This window comes from Populus nigra, chromosome 4 (genome assembly GCF_951802175.1).
Source record: "Populus nigra chromosome 4, ddPopNigr1.1, whole genome shotgun sequence".
Taxonomy (NCBI): Eukaryota; Viridiplantae; Streptophyta; class Magnoliopsida; order Malpighiales; family Salicaceae; genus Populus; species Populus nigra.
This window is the reverse complement of record NC_084855.1, coordinates 15,011,360-15,026,724: the sequence shown is the minus strand read 5'-3', so window position 1 is coordinate 15,026,724 and position 15,365 is coordinate 15,011,360. Positions and strand designations below refer to the sequence as shown.

Here is a 15,365-nt window from a genome sequence, read left to right as displayed (position 1 = left end):
AGTTGATGTTTTGTGCAGAGCGTGAGTTCTAGAGGTTGAAATGAAGTGATTCCAGTGGCACTAAAAATAAAACATCCATACCTTTCTAGAAATTTAATGCAAGAAAAATAAAAAGAGAAATATCATGGGAATCACATCCTTCAAAGTCAAATCTCGCATTCTGCCAATGTTGACCTTTTTCCATTAAAAATTCAATATCTGGAGCTACAAAAGTCCAATTGATTCAAACTTAATTTTGTTGGATTCCTAACTAAAATTCCTATAAACTCTTAAAATGTCATCCAAAAAATATGTCATATGAGGGAGATGTGATTTTCCAAAGATGACAGCTGAATTCTTCCAGCAAACAGGTTTCGTGAAGGAACATGTCCAAATTACATTTTGAAACATCTAAACTGGCGTCCAAGTTTTTATTTTAGCAATCTAGCTCCTCTAAGTCAAAGCTTGAAGATTTAATGCAAGGCTATTTCTTCTTTTTAGAAAAATAGTTATTGAAGTACTTAAATGTAAACTGTCAACTTAAAGGAGGACTATTTTGTAAAATAGGGACTAGGGTTTCTTAGCATATAAAAAAAAAGAGAGAAGGGAAAGAGGGCAAAAAAGAGGCAGTAGCCAGATGTGAAGAAACACAAACTCTCCTCTCTACAAATCAGAAATAATGCTTTCTTCTATCTTTAAGAGTAGTTGTTCCATAGATATGCAAGGCTAAGCTCGTTTTCTTGGTTGCAAGGACACAACAAACCTTTGGATTTCAAAAACCATGAGATTTATTCTTCCTTTTATTTTCAGTTTATATTATGAATGAGTATGATTGTTTTCCTATACATATTTTCTATGATTGTTGTTGATAATTGCTAGAGCGGACTTTAAGTTATTATTGTGAACAATCTATTGCTAAGTTTGATATTAAAACCGGAGTTGTGATATATGAACTTGTGAAGCAACTAAGCTTTATAATTATGGCGAAACTACGTTATTAAACTCAGAGAGAACACTCAAACAAAGGAAACACAAGCTGCGGACAGCTTGGTTGTCAAGAGATCAATCAATTTATCTAGTTCTTAGGGCTACCATTGAACTAAATCATTAATGCGGACATTGTGATTATTTGTTGATTAGAGTTAGTTATACGGTGGATCCATTAATTAACCAATGTTAAGAAAAGATAAAAATTCAGAATATAAATTGAAGTTTCGTTTCAAGGATCAGTTCTAATTTTTGTTGGTGGATGTGTGCTTGCCACCAAGGTTTGTTTTCTTGATAAATTTTGGTTTCAATTGATTTTGTTTGCTAGTTTAATTTCTTCCATAGTTTAGATTATCACAAATCAAAACCCCCCAATTGAATAATGTATAGCATAAAAATCTGAACTAAATCTTTCTTGTGGGATTGACCCCTTACTTGCTGCATATTATCTTATGTGTTGTGTTTTAAGTTAGGGTAATTAATTTGTGCAACCGCAACATCGCAACAAATTTTGGCGTCATTGCCGAGGAGGTAATTTTAGTTGATTCTTATGCTTATACTGTTATTTTTATTTGATGTGATTATTATTATTATTATTATTGAAAAAAAACAGAATTTTTTCTTGCGGCGGTACTGTTCACTTACGGTAGCAGTACTATTCAAAACCGGATTTTTGGTGGAATTAGGTATCGGCCTTTTGTTTCCTGAAGGGAAACAACATTCTGAACAGGACTAAACCACTAGCCCCACCCTATCAAGGCCAAATTCTGCTGTTTTCTAGGGTTTACAGGCAGTTTTAGTTTTCTAGCCTTGGATTTTCGTACAATTTGCATTGTTTTCGATCTCTTGTGTGGTTGGTTTCTTTTGAGTTTTCTTGATGATTTATGCCAATAACCCATTCTACTAACCAAAATCAAGTGCAGTTGGATCTCAAAATAGAAAAAACTTTACGTAGGTTACGAAAGGAAGCTCGCCTCGACACCATGGCTATTGCACGACAACAAACACTCAAGGAGCTTATTGCTCCTAACGTGGAAAATCAGCCATTGTGCATAAATATCGACAATAATGTAAATTTTGAGCTCAAATCTGGTTTTATACATTTGCTACCAACATTTAATGGTATTGCAGGAGAAAATCCTCATACTCATCTCAAGGAGTTCCATATAGTTTGTGTTGGCATGAAACCGAACGGAGTTGATGAAGAACAGGTTAAGTTGAAAGCTTTCCCTTTCTCTTTAAAAGGGGCAGCAAAGATATGGCTTTTCTCCATTCTTCCAGGTTCAATTGGAACTTGGAATGGCATGAAGAAGATCTTCCTTGAAATGTATTTTCCAGCATTTCAAGTTGCCAACATAAGAAAAGAAATATGTGGGATTCGGCAATCTCATGGAGAGACACTCTTCGAGTATTGGGAAAGATTTGAGCAATTATGCATTCAATGCCCTCATCATCAAATACTTGATCAGCTACTCATTCAATATTTTTATGAAGGATTGATGCCTACTGACCGTAGTATCATTGATGCTGCAAGTGGAGGGGTATTGATAGATAAGACACCCGAGGCTGCACGCCAATTGATAACTCATAAAATAGAAATTTAGGTGTGCGAGAAACGATTACGACAACGTGAGCGTACTTAAATATTATTGACGTGTTAACCTTTGTTTTCCTTTTTCTTTTCCTTCTTTTCTCCTTTCTCTTATTCTGTCATCAATCAAGCCTTTCTGTAGGCTTGATTGGACTGCGTTTTTCTTCTCTTTCTCTTTATTTTTCTTCTTCCTTTCCTTTCTTTTCTTTTAGGCATGATAGGGTTTCTCTTCCTCCTCTCATCTCTTTCTTCTCCCTTTCTTCTTTTCTCCTCCTCCTATCCTTTATCAAGCTCGATTTGGCTAAAGCATTGGGTCGGTAGGGCTACCTTTCTCTCTCTTCTTTTTATTTTCTTCTTTTTCCATATCCTTTTTCCTTCTCTTCTTACTGGGTCTAGGAGTTTTAGGCCTAATTAGGCCAAGACTATTCTCTCTCTTCTCTATATGACCATATTATTTCTTGTCCCTCTCTTTTTAAGTCGTGGCGGACTTGGTTGTTATGGGTTTAGTTGGTCCTATTTTATCTTGCTCCCATCAATACATATTCATTTTTTTTTACTCATATATGATGAAAAGTTCATGTCCCTTCCGAGAATTTGTTTTCTAGCTATAACTAATTAACCCTTGACTTCCTCTTACTAAATATATATGTTATTTTAATATATTTATAAATAAAAAATACTCTTAAAATAAAATACTCTTAAAGAAGCATGCAATATAACAGAGAAACCACATAATATAATATATCAGTGGAGGATAAAATTGGTCGCAGCGCAACAAGTTATGTCTTTTTATTTAATGGACCAACTAATAAAATGCATTATTGCAAGCTTCTTGAAATTTAATATGAATTTTAATTTCTAAGGTAGAAAATGGGAAACAAATTACAGTGATTGATATGAATATAAAAATAGGTGAAAGCATTTTCGATGTGTTCATTTTATGCATGAATCCTTTAATAGACACTCAAATTTAGATCTTGAATTTTGACATGCATCGTGAGATCCTCACATAATTAAATTGTAAACTTTAACTATGTGATATCTCTACTCTACTTGACACGAATTTATTTATAATTTGATATATATATATATATATATATATATATATATATATATATATATATATATATTCTGGTTGAGTATTTATATAATTGTTTTATTCAATTTAAGAACAGAACTTAAATGAAACAAAATAAAATCACTATAAATAGAATTAAAATATTTTAAAAACCATATATACAAGATATTATATATAATCAATGCGTGTTTATTTGAAATTCTGAAGGTATTTTATTTTTTGAAAAAATAAGTATAAGTTATATCACATGATTTGGCTTTTTATTTAAAAATGACTTGATTGAAAAATAATAAGAGTGGAGATGAATCATAATTTATTTTTTGTATTAAAATGAATTTTTAAATAACTCCAAGGGCCATGAAATGGATATATCCGTATATTTTTTGTATTTTGTGTTCAATAAAAGTACACAATATTCATCTTAAATAAAAGTTTATAATCCAATCTCTTATTTTATAAAAAAAAATGATTAACAACAGATATATTATATTAAAAATATGATTACAAGTAAAGATTTGTAATGTAATCATAGCTAAATAGGAATGAGCAGAGTTTAAACGTGGCTTGACTTGGAGAGGTATTCTGCGGTGGGCCTACAAAAGCAAAACCCACGCCCAGCACTAGTTTATTAGGCTGGATCCATACTGGGCTTTATCAAGCCCAACGCCTTACAATAACTTAGATCAAGGGCTGCCGTGGAGGTTTCCTTTCCCGTCAGAAACCACTTGTGAGAGTCTGCTTCGCGTCAGATGGCAAACAATTGAAAATTGAAGAGACCATGACTCAGAGAATGGTCCCCTTAAAGATGAAGAGTAGAATGGTCGATTGACTTTGGGGTTTGTTCTTTCCTTCACCACTTACTTCATCAGAAATTCATCATGAAGTACATTATGTCTACCGTTCATCCATAAATCCTGCCAATGAGCGTTTGTAACAAACGAGAACGCGGCGACAATGGGTGGAGATGGTGGTGATCGGTCGGTCCTGCTGGTGGAGATGGAGGTGATGGCGTTGGAGCCTCCACTCTCTCCTACTTTTTTCTTTTTTTTTATCTTTATTTATTAAATGCAGTTAGTGGCAGGAGTTTGACGTGTGTAATTGCTGGGTGGTGCAAATAGGCCCACTTTACTCAGAGCAAGAAGCATGTAAAACTGTGATAATAATTCATCTCCGAGGCCGAGGAGGGTAAATTTTTTAATGCAAAAATATTTAGATGATAATAATATCTTTTAAAAAAATTGTAATTTAGATTATTAATTTGTAATTTATATTATTAATTTTAATATTTAAATAAACTTAATTAATCTAATAACATAATTGTAAAATAAAAAAACAATGACAACGATTAATAAAAACAAATATTTGCTAATATCATGAAAAGACATTCAATAAATATTTTAAAAAAATCTCAATGATTTTATTTTATAACAAAGTAAAAATTAAATTGTAATAAGACAATTTTATAAAGAGAAAAATAAAAAAAATGAAATTCAAACTCCAACAAAAACAAACATTAAAGGATGAATTGAGAATAAATTAAGACTAGATCATACATGATTTCCTTTAATTTCGCATCAAGTCTAAATTAATTCATTAACTAAAAAGTTGTTATAAAACCGGTTTGAATTTTCATTATATATTTTCTCGACTACTCATTATGTTAGGTCTCATCTATTAATTAGTAAAATGAGACATATTAATAATTAATAAAAACTTTAAATTCTCCAGCAAAAATACACTCTCTAAATTTACTATCCATTGTTACAGTGCAATTACTTTTGTGATTTAAAAAAAATAAATGAGAGGCCTATGAGTTGGGATAGTTTGATCTTTTTTTCATAATTTTTAGTTATTAATTACTTGTCCAGGGATATATATGACTTTTAAAATTTTTAATAAATAATAAAATAACTTCATTATTGTCCATATCAAACTTTTTTAAACTGAAGGTTTTTAAATCTTTTTCAAAAACAATACAATGAAAAAGAGAAATTAATCCTTGGAATAAAAAAACTTAACTCATGCAAGTAGGGTTTTTTTTCCTTTTCACTAAGTCTTTTTTGTTATTCCATAATAATTAAAGGTAATTTGATCTTTTATATTAATTAACTAATATAAAAATTGAAAAAGCTGCTAGTGATGGACTTTTTTTAGATATTTTTTCTCTCGTCAAAACAATTACATGTTGATTCTTTTTGTTTTTAGTATTTCAATTTCATTTTTTATTTTTTTATTTTTGTTCTTAGTTTTTTTTATTAAAGTTTTTTTATTTTTAATTTAGTCATTCAAATCTAATTTGTCATATATTATTATTTTTTCAATTTGATTCTTATTTTTTTGATTTGTAATTTTTTTTTCCTTAACTCTTTTGAAAAAATTTATTGGTTTTCAATTTCATCATTTAATCTAGGTTTATGGTATATTGTTTTTTTAATTTGATCCTTATTCTTTTGATTTTTATCTTTAATAGGAGATATATGTTTTTCAATTTAACCCTCAAATCAAAAGTTTTGGGTTGCTCTCTAATTTATTTTTTATTTTGATTTTCATTCTTATTGTTTTAATTGTCATTTTTATTTTAGATCCTTTTGATAAATTTTTTTTTTCTTGATTTCATCTTCATTGTTTTTGCATGTGTGATGCTTTCGGTCCAACGACTCAGATCACAAATTTAAAAAGTTAATACGAGTCAATATCTTTTTTTTTTTGCTTATTTCTTGCTCAGATTTCATTAATCGACATTATTTATTAAAAAAAAAACATATGGCTTTGTAGTTTTCTTCGATTTCTTTTCTATTAGGTTATCCTGATTTCATGACTTAAACCATGAGTTTTATGGATTAACTCAGGTTATCTCATCTCTTATTACCTAGATTACATATTTATAACACTATTTATGTAACATCCTAAAATTTTAAATGCAATTCTCACCTTTCTAATTGTCATGTGCTTGACAAATATGGATTTTTTTTTTAATATAAGGTAGCCTTGAGGTTACTATTTTTTACTTTTATCATCACATAATAAAGATATACAATACTAAATCCAAGATAATAAATTCACGACATCATCTTCTTAAGTACATGATTTTCATAACAAGTATTTATCTTTTCTTTTTATTATTTTTGTAATTTATACATCATTGTTGGCTTAATAGATACACGATAATTTATTGTATAATTTTAACTGATTTTTACAAACTTTTCCCCAAAATAAATTAATTTTTAAAGGTTTATATATTATCTCAAGATACCTTAGATGAATAGAAAAACACGCGTGGAACACATAAGAACAAAAATAATATTTTTAGTATACAAATATCTATTTCAATTTATCACTTATCAATGATAAAAATAATATAAAACAAGTACTTTTTCATTAAATTTCCTATGTATCCATGATTTTCATTACAATCATCACTTGCATTTTTATTAGACCACTTCTATAAAATCATTACCAATAATACTTTTAGTTTATAGTTCAAAATAATTTAGAATTTCATGTTACTCTTATCTACTTGTGATAATATTTTAGTTTAAAAATTCATATCATCAGTCCATTATAACCCCTAATATTTGGGGGGTCATTACCTTGATTCATTCTTTGCTCCACTTATTTGAATGTCTATAAATTTTTTTCTAATTAACCGATTTTTTACATATAGTGTTGATTTCAACCCATTTACATTTATTTGTTTATTTTGATATCCATCATCTTACTTATAGCTTGTCAATATTACTTATCATTTCTCACGTATAATATCTCAATCAAAATTCATCCATATTATTATTCTTCGTTTTCTACTATTATATGTCCATTCATGGCTTATTTATTTAATTTTTACCCTCAATTACTCATCATGCTATTTCATGATATTCATCTATATATTTTAACATTCAAATATTATTTTGTTCATTTATAACACATTTATATATTCTTCATACACTATATTTATTTGGCCAATTTATGACCTATCTATATATATTTTTATTCATAATTAAATACTGATTTTTGCCAAATCACATGCGCGCGCAAATATTTTCATTCGTTGCAAATGATAATACTTCAAATATATATTATTATACACAATTTTCTGCCTCATAGGCATGCATTATGATGACAAGCAATTATACAAAACACAAATAAATAAACATTAAAAATCTAACAATTACCAAAAGTATTTTGAATAAATAAAAAGGCAAGAGTGAGGCGAATCTCTTATTTAAAGCTCCTGCTATATATGCAAATTCTTAAGGAGTCGTGTCTTGCTAGAGACACTTCTCTTACAACTCCAAACAATAACCATAAATTGTTCATACAACTATTCATACAGTAGTCAATTTCAGCCCAACACATAAGTCCACAACCGACACCTAAATTAATACTTACACAAATTGCAACTATCAATTTATTATTAAATATCCATAAATTTACTTTTCATGCCATAAAAATAAATTTACATGATTTTGAGCATATATATATATATCACAAGCACAAAATAAATTTACATGGTTTGGCTCGGTTTTTTTTTTCCAGTTTGAGTTCGGTTCGGGTTTTTTGGTTTTAGACTTATAAAACCAAAATCAAACCGAACCGACTATTTTTTTCAAAATTTTAATAGGTTTTTTTCATAGTTTAGTTTTTTTAGTTATTATTTTTTCAGTTTTTGAACTCATATGACATTTTCTCACGACAAACAGGGAATATATAGATTAAAGAGCTAATGTGAAAATGTTAGCCCAAGAGGGAATAGGTTAAGGAGAATGAGTGAAAGTCACTAAAAGAAAGCATCTAAACAATATACTATTTAAACAGTAATCAATTTCAACCCAACACACAAGTCCACAACCGACACTAAATTAATACTCATACATACTGCAACTATCAATTTATTATTAATATTTAAATATCCATTATTTACTTTTCATGCCATCAAAATAAATATACATGTGTGTATGTATATCACAAGCACAAACATATTAAAATGAAGAAACAGCTGAAATTTCTTAGATATTTACTTGAAATTAATAGATCATAAAAAATATTAAAAAAAACTCTTTGCAATCGCAACCATTATTTCAATCAAAACCCACCATTTTAACATTACATCATTATTTTAAATAAAAGAGCATCACTCGTACCATAAATTAATTAAATCACTCATTAATAGAAATTTCTCCAAATTTATTTTCCATTGAAGTCACAATCGTCGCCATATATTGATGCACATTCCTTCCTTGTTACATGAGAAACTTGGCCTTGCGTCTGCCGTTCTTCTTCCTGTTGTTTTGATTTGCGCAAATCCCTCCCAGCACTCCTTCCCTTGAGTCTTTTCAACTTTCAAGTTTGTCTTTTGCTCTTATAGTGCGTTTTTCTATCTGTTGTGGAAAGATGTCATGGAAAGAGATTATGGAAGTGTGATTAGAGTTTTTTTAAAATAATTTGTTTTTGGATATTTTTAGATAGACTTTTACTAATTTGTTATTATTTTTATCAAATAAATAAAAATGTTAAGATTTAAACTCGTAACTGCTTAGTTATCAAAACTATAATATCATATTAAAAAATTAATTTAATTTAAAAATTTATATTTTTAAATATAATTTATGATATTCTCCATCCAATTATCACAGTCTTAAACACCTACCTAAAATTAAAGATAATCATAATGTTCGAGGTAGCGTAATTAAAGACTAAAGATTCTCCCTGCACGATTTACCCTTAAACTATTCCAAGCATGCTGCGGTAATAAGTCAGCTGTTTCTTTCTCACCTAACGAGCACCTCAATTTTTTATACACATCTCTCAAGATGATTCTATTATCACGCCTGCTTTAGCCATTGATAAGCATCTCTGTCGTTTTTTTCAAACATCGGGCTAGCTAACGTGAGTTTTGGGATCTATAAGGCTAACGTGAAGCAATCAATATCCAGTAGGAAATCAGTGGATGCTTACTAATCTGGATTGATTCAGAGATGACCTAATTCATGCATGATCTGGTGAATACTGATATCCCATGTACAATTCGAGCATCGTTTGACGAGAATGGGTTTTTTCTTTCACGTTTTCACATGAATGCTACACATGGCAAGTAAAATATTTCATTAGCATCATTTCTCACGAGTAAAAATTAAATATAATTGAAGATGGATGATGGCCACCATGTCTGACATGGAAAGCTTGCTAGGTAAAGAAGATTAGGTCACAGACAAAACAAAACCCTAAAAGATTGTTGATTAAAGACATTAATAAAGAACGAAATAGCTTTCTCATGATCAATGGTGGAAACCCTAATCAGGCCGTGAGCACCACGGAAAACAACCACAAACAAGTTGTCGCTATCGTGGTTTTTGCCCAGGATGTTCACGAGTGAAATTTTGAAAAAAAAACTTGTTAATCTTTGCCTCGACAAGGGTGACCTACCTTCTGATATGACTCCTGAGATATTTTTTGTTACTCGATGCAAGTCCGAGACAGAGATGGAATTTGCAGTTCATATATCAGACACCTGGCATCAAGAGGTCAATTTAGTTGACCAATCAAGAGAGTTTATAAGTGGTTTGGCTAGTTGGAGCAATAAACACACTTACGCCAACCTTTTTTTTTTTTCTATTTTGGTAAGCTGTGGGCTGTGCTGTATGGAGTGGGATCAAACATCTAGGTGTTTGTGGAGGCCAGACAAAGCTACATGTATGAGCGTGATACAGCGTACAAAACACTGTAGGTTAAAAAATTAAATTTCTTTTATTTTTTTATAAATTATTTCAAATAAAATAAATAATAAAAAATCATGATGAAAACCAATAAATAATTTAAAAAAACAAATAACAATTAAAATAATAAAGACTAAAATTGATATAAAAATTAAATTAAAAAAAAATTAAAACAAAATAATTCAAAACTAAATATATAACAATAAAAAATTTAAGATCAGATTTATTATAATTAATAAATTATAAAATATTTTGAATTTTTTTCAAATTCTGAAAATTATTTATATTCAAAATAAAAAAAATATACTTTTCTTAAAATCAAACCAATTTTTTTATTAAAAAATATTTTTTATTGATTGAAAAATCTAATGGTAATTAAACACTAAAATTTTTTTAAAATAAATTTAAAAAAATCCCTTTTCATCACACAAGCAAAGCGAAAAGAATTCCTTGTCAAGTTTGTTTGTTTTCTTTGGCTTTCAAAACCTTTTCCTTCATAAAATCAAGATTACTAATCCCCTATTAAACTATTTATGAAATTAAATATTTAATTAAAAATCCCATTAGATAACAATTTTTTTTTTATGTTGATGAATGTACATGGTATGATACAAATTGAAACCTTGATGATAATGTTTCAATGATAATTAATTATGGATCGTAGCAGCAGCTGCCATACCCCACACAACTTTCTCCATTTCAACCATGAAAATCAAAGGAGCTTTTTACCCGGAAGCCATTTGCCTTTGTTTTCAGGGAAAGGAAAGCAGACAAATTCTTTTATGAAAAGAAAGAATAAAGGTTCCTTGAAAAAATATAATATAATATAAAAATATATAAATTGATAAATAAAAAAATAGTTATTAATGCTAATTAAAAACTAAAACGGGAAACAAATATTTCTTATAAAAAACAGAAGCTAGATACAAATATAAATATTCTACATCGGTTATTTTTTATTTTACAAATAATTTTTTATTTATATTAGAGGTTAATTTTGATAGTTATGTATTAATGATTTTTATTTTTATAAATGTATTATTTAAATACAATTTATCTATATAAAATAAAAAATTCTAAAAGCATAAATTATAATAGAAGTACTATGAGATTACAAAAAAAATTTAAAAGATTAATTATTATTATTAAAAAATAAAATTTAAAAATAAAAAAAAGAATATATTAATTAAAATTAATATGTATAAAAAAGAGCTTCCATTGAGCCAGCATTAGAAAAGTAGAAGAAAAATTATTTAGGCAAGTAACATGACGTTTAGCAATCCCCAGAAGAGTCCAGATGCATCTTAGCCGTCCAGAATTATCTTGTGGATCCCTAATCCTGTCAACGGCGACGAAACTGTCGCCGCGTGTTTCCCTCGCCGCGCCAAAGCGTCTCCCACTGTCATTTCAGGGACGCCCGCGTCTAAAATTTACCCTTTTATTTGAAATCTATTAGATTTCCAAGTATGACTCTATCGGACTGCTAATTAATCCGATTAAGATTTTAATTCGAAAAAACTTATTTTCTAGTAATTTGAATAATTAAACTAAACCTAGTTTAAATTCAATCGGATCAACTATAAATCAAAAGTATTCCTCCCTTAAACATGTAAGAATGAAGGTTTGTGTTTTTTTAACCATGAATTGTGGTTGTTATAATCTGGATAATTAAAAACTTTAGGTTTAATTTGTATTTTAGATATTTAAATCATACATTTTAATTCAAAATTCATTTTTTCAAACTTTTTTATTAATTAAAAGATATATTAAAATTGAAAACTTGTTTAAATTTAATATGCTACATCATTTTAAATATATTATATAGTTGAGTTGACTTAATAACTTGACTCATATCCTTTTCTAAGTTGATTATCCATCAAGGATTAACTATCAAGAAAAAATCTATCCTATAATAATTTTAATAAAACATATATTTTTTACAATTATAATTAAAATATTTTTTACAACCTATTTTTAACCTAACAGTTAAAATTACCTAAATGTCAAACAAACAGTCAGAAAAACTTCTTTTCCCCAGTGACCGCTCAGCACGCTACACCCCCCTCCCCCGTAGAAGGACGATACAGTAACGGCAATGACACGCGTCAACCTAATAACAGTCACGTGTTAATGAAGCTACTGGATTAGCGTGTGAAAACAACGGTCCCTTAAGATCCCATGGTTTAAAAATGCACACGTGTCCAATTACCGAACTTAAGTAACCTGTAGCCACCGGTCATCGCTCTCTTGAAAATAAAGAAGTCCTGAATCAGTTATATATATATATATATATATGCCTATTGTTGAAGCCAGTTAAGTTTCAAAATTTGACCACTCAGAAAATAAAAAATTAAAATCATTATTACCAGCGAAAGAGAAGAGAAGAGAAGAGAAGAGTAGAGAAAGGGATTTGAAGTTGGAATCTTCGGAAAACAGAAAATTAATTGATTTTATTATCATTATTTTTTCGGTGAATGAAATATGGTAGTTGAATCAGAGGTAGTGAGCGTGCCGGTGTTGGATGTTCAATATTTTGCTGCTGAAGGAAATAGCCCTGCTCAAGAGAATGAAGATGTTGTTACTGTTTCTTCTTCCCCTAGAAGGTTAAGTCAAGTTCGAGTCTCCGATTTGATCTCCGCCGAGCTATCCGCCTCCCAATTGGTCAGTTTTCTTCATCATCCTTTTCTTTTTTGCTAGGGTTTGCTTCGTTTGAGAATCTTGAATATTTATTAGTTAAAATTGAGTATTTTCTACTGGTTGTGTGTTGAATTACTGTTTTTTTTTTTTAATATTCATAATGGGTTGTTTAGTCTTGTTTGTAGTCCAGCTGAATCTGAATGAATTTTTCTGCCTTTTTTTAATTTATTTGTAGGGTACAGAAAAATTAATAGAAAAATTATAGAAATTCACTTCTGGGTGTTTCCAATGCTATATAGCAATTTTAATTGAAAGAATAATTTTAATTATGCATTTGATGGCGAGAACTGTAAAAATAGATTTTGTCAATGATGATTGAAAGATTTTTAGATTTTGATTAGTTGTGCTGTAGGTGAAAAACTTAATGGAAAATCAACTCTTTTTGCAGGATATTACATGTTCAGAAAAAGTTTCAGATGCGGAAACTATTGAGTCCGCCATCCTGGAGTTTGTTCCTAGTATTCGTTCTGGTAGCTTTGCTGACATTGGGAATCGAAGATGCATGGAAGATGAGCATATACGCATAGATGATCTATCTGCTGAATTGGGCTCGGCCTTTAAGTTTCCAAAGCCCAGTGCTTTCTATGGGGTAATTGTTGATCAAACCTATGGTTGTTGAATATTTATTTATTTATTTGATAGGTTGAAGGAATTTATAACTGACTGAGATTGAATTTATTTGCAGGTTTTCGATGGTCATGAAGGACGGGACGCAGCAGCTTATATCAGAAGAAATGCAATGAGAATCTTTTTTGAAGATGTAAATTTCCCTCAAACATCTGAAGTTGACAATATATTCTTGAAGGAGGTTGAGAACTCCCTCCGGAAAGCATTTCACCAGGCTGATCTGGCTTTGGAAAATGACTGCAGTGTGAGCACTTTTTCAGGGACAACTGCACTTACTGCTCTTGTATTTGGAAGGTATATCCATGCTCTTGAACATGATAATATAACCATGTGTATGTGAATGCTTTGTTTTACCTCGCCGGAGTTATGTTTTTAGGTATATTTGTGGCTGTGATGTTGGTCAATCACCACTCAGTTTGTCTATTATAAATGTTTTATGAAATCCACTATTCTATATCAATCTTCACATCTAGTCTATGATGTTATGCTAACTATGGTTGTCTTGTTTTTGTCCTCGCACATGATGTTTTACCTGAACCTGCAAACGTGTGAGTTAACTTTTGATGTCCAATGTGCTGGCTCCACATTGCATGTTACCATTAATGGTTAAGATGGCTCAATACCAGCCTTCCTACATCATCTTTTAAGTGCATTACTCTAGTTGACTTCAAAAAAATAGAAACTTCCAAAGTGCCTTTTTTTTTTGTGCTTCACGTTGATAGTTTTTCAGTATTTCCTGGAAATGATTTTTTTTCATTGCAAGCATCATGATCATGCTTTCATATTCCAGGCTATTAATGGTTGCTAATGCTGGTGATTGCCGAGCAGTTCTATGTCGTAAAGGAAAGGCAATCGACATGTCCCAAGACCATAGGCCTATTTATCCATCAGAGCGAAGGCGGGTTGAAGAATTGGGTGGGTATGTTGATAAGTATGGATTTCTAAATGGTGAACTGTCAGTTTCCCGAGCACTTGGTGACTGGTACATTAAACACTCTTGGGGTTCTCCTTCACCTCTCATTTCTGAGCCAGAATTCCAGCACCTTGTTCTAACAGAGGAAGATGAATTTCTCATAATTGGTTGTGATGGGATTTGGGAAATCATTTCAAGTCAGCATGCGGTCAGCCTTGTCCGCCGTGGGCTGCGGCAGCATGATGACCCTGAGAAGTGTGCTAAGGACCTTGTCATGGAAGCCTTGGATTGTAAAGCATTGGACAATCTCACTGCACTTATTGTGTGCTTCTCTTCACCACGTGCACCTAAACAGAAACAAGGGTGTAGCCTCTCTGCAGAGGCATTGTGTAGCTTGAGGAACCATTTGGAACGCAGTGCCAACCGCTGAATGTTATAGAATAATTTTCTAATTTCTCTTGCTGATTAAACAAGCTGTTTTTGGCTTCTTCAGTTTCATGATAGAAAAAGCAGCTTGCAGTTTTGCAGATGATGATTTTCAAACAGCAAGCATTGAGTATGGGTTGATGGGTTGATGTACATACTGGGGGGGGGGGGGGGGGGGGGTGTGGATGCTGGTGGTGTAGAGATCGATTCAGATGTGTGCTTTATTAAAATACGTTCTTGATGGATAGATTGGTTTTGGCCTAGCTGCCAGGTCTGATATATTCCATTTTTAATCTTGATATGTATCTGTACAGTTCGAATAAAATTTTCTTATTATGGTCTATTCTTTCTCTC

At 30.5% G+C, this 15,365-nt stretch overlaps 1 protein-coding gene and 1 non-coding gene across 2 annotated transcripts; one reads left to right on the top strand and one right to left on the bottom strand.

Moving 5' to 3' along the window:
• Positions 1–2,318: 2,318 nt before the first annotated feature.
• Positions 2,319–2,425, bottom strand: LOC133693027 (small nucleolar RNA R71). Its single transcript, XR_009842044.1, has one exon. It is a non-coding gene; the product is annotated as a small nucleolar RNA R71 (small nucleolar RNA).
• Positions 2,426–12,646: 10,221 nt separating this feature from the next.
• Positions 12,647–15,354, top strand: LOC133692257 (probable protein phosphatase 2C 49). Its single transcript, XM_062113069.1, has 4 exons — positions 12,647–13,009; positions 13,434–13,634; positions 13,731–13,966; positions 14,463–15,354. Exons 1-4 carry the CDS (start codon positions 12,830–12,832, stop codon positions 15,013–15,015), a joined length of 1,170 nt encoding a protein of 389 aa, XP_061969053.1. The 5' UTR covers positions 12,647–12,829; the 3' UTR covers positions 15,016–15,354.
• Positions 15,355–15,365: the final 11 nt, after the last annotated feature.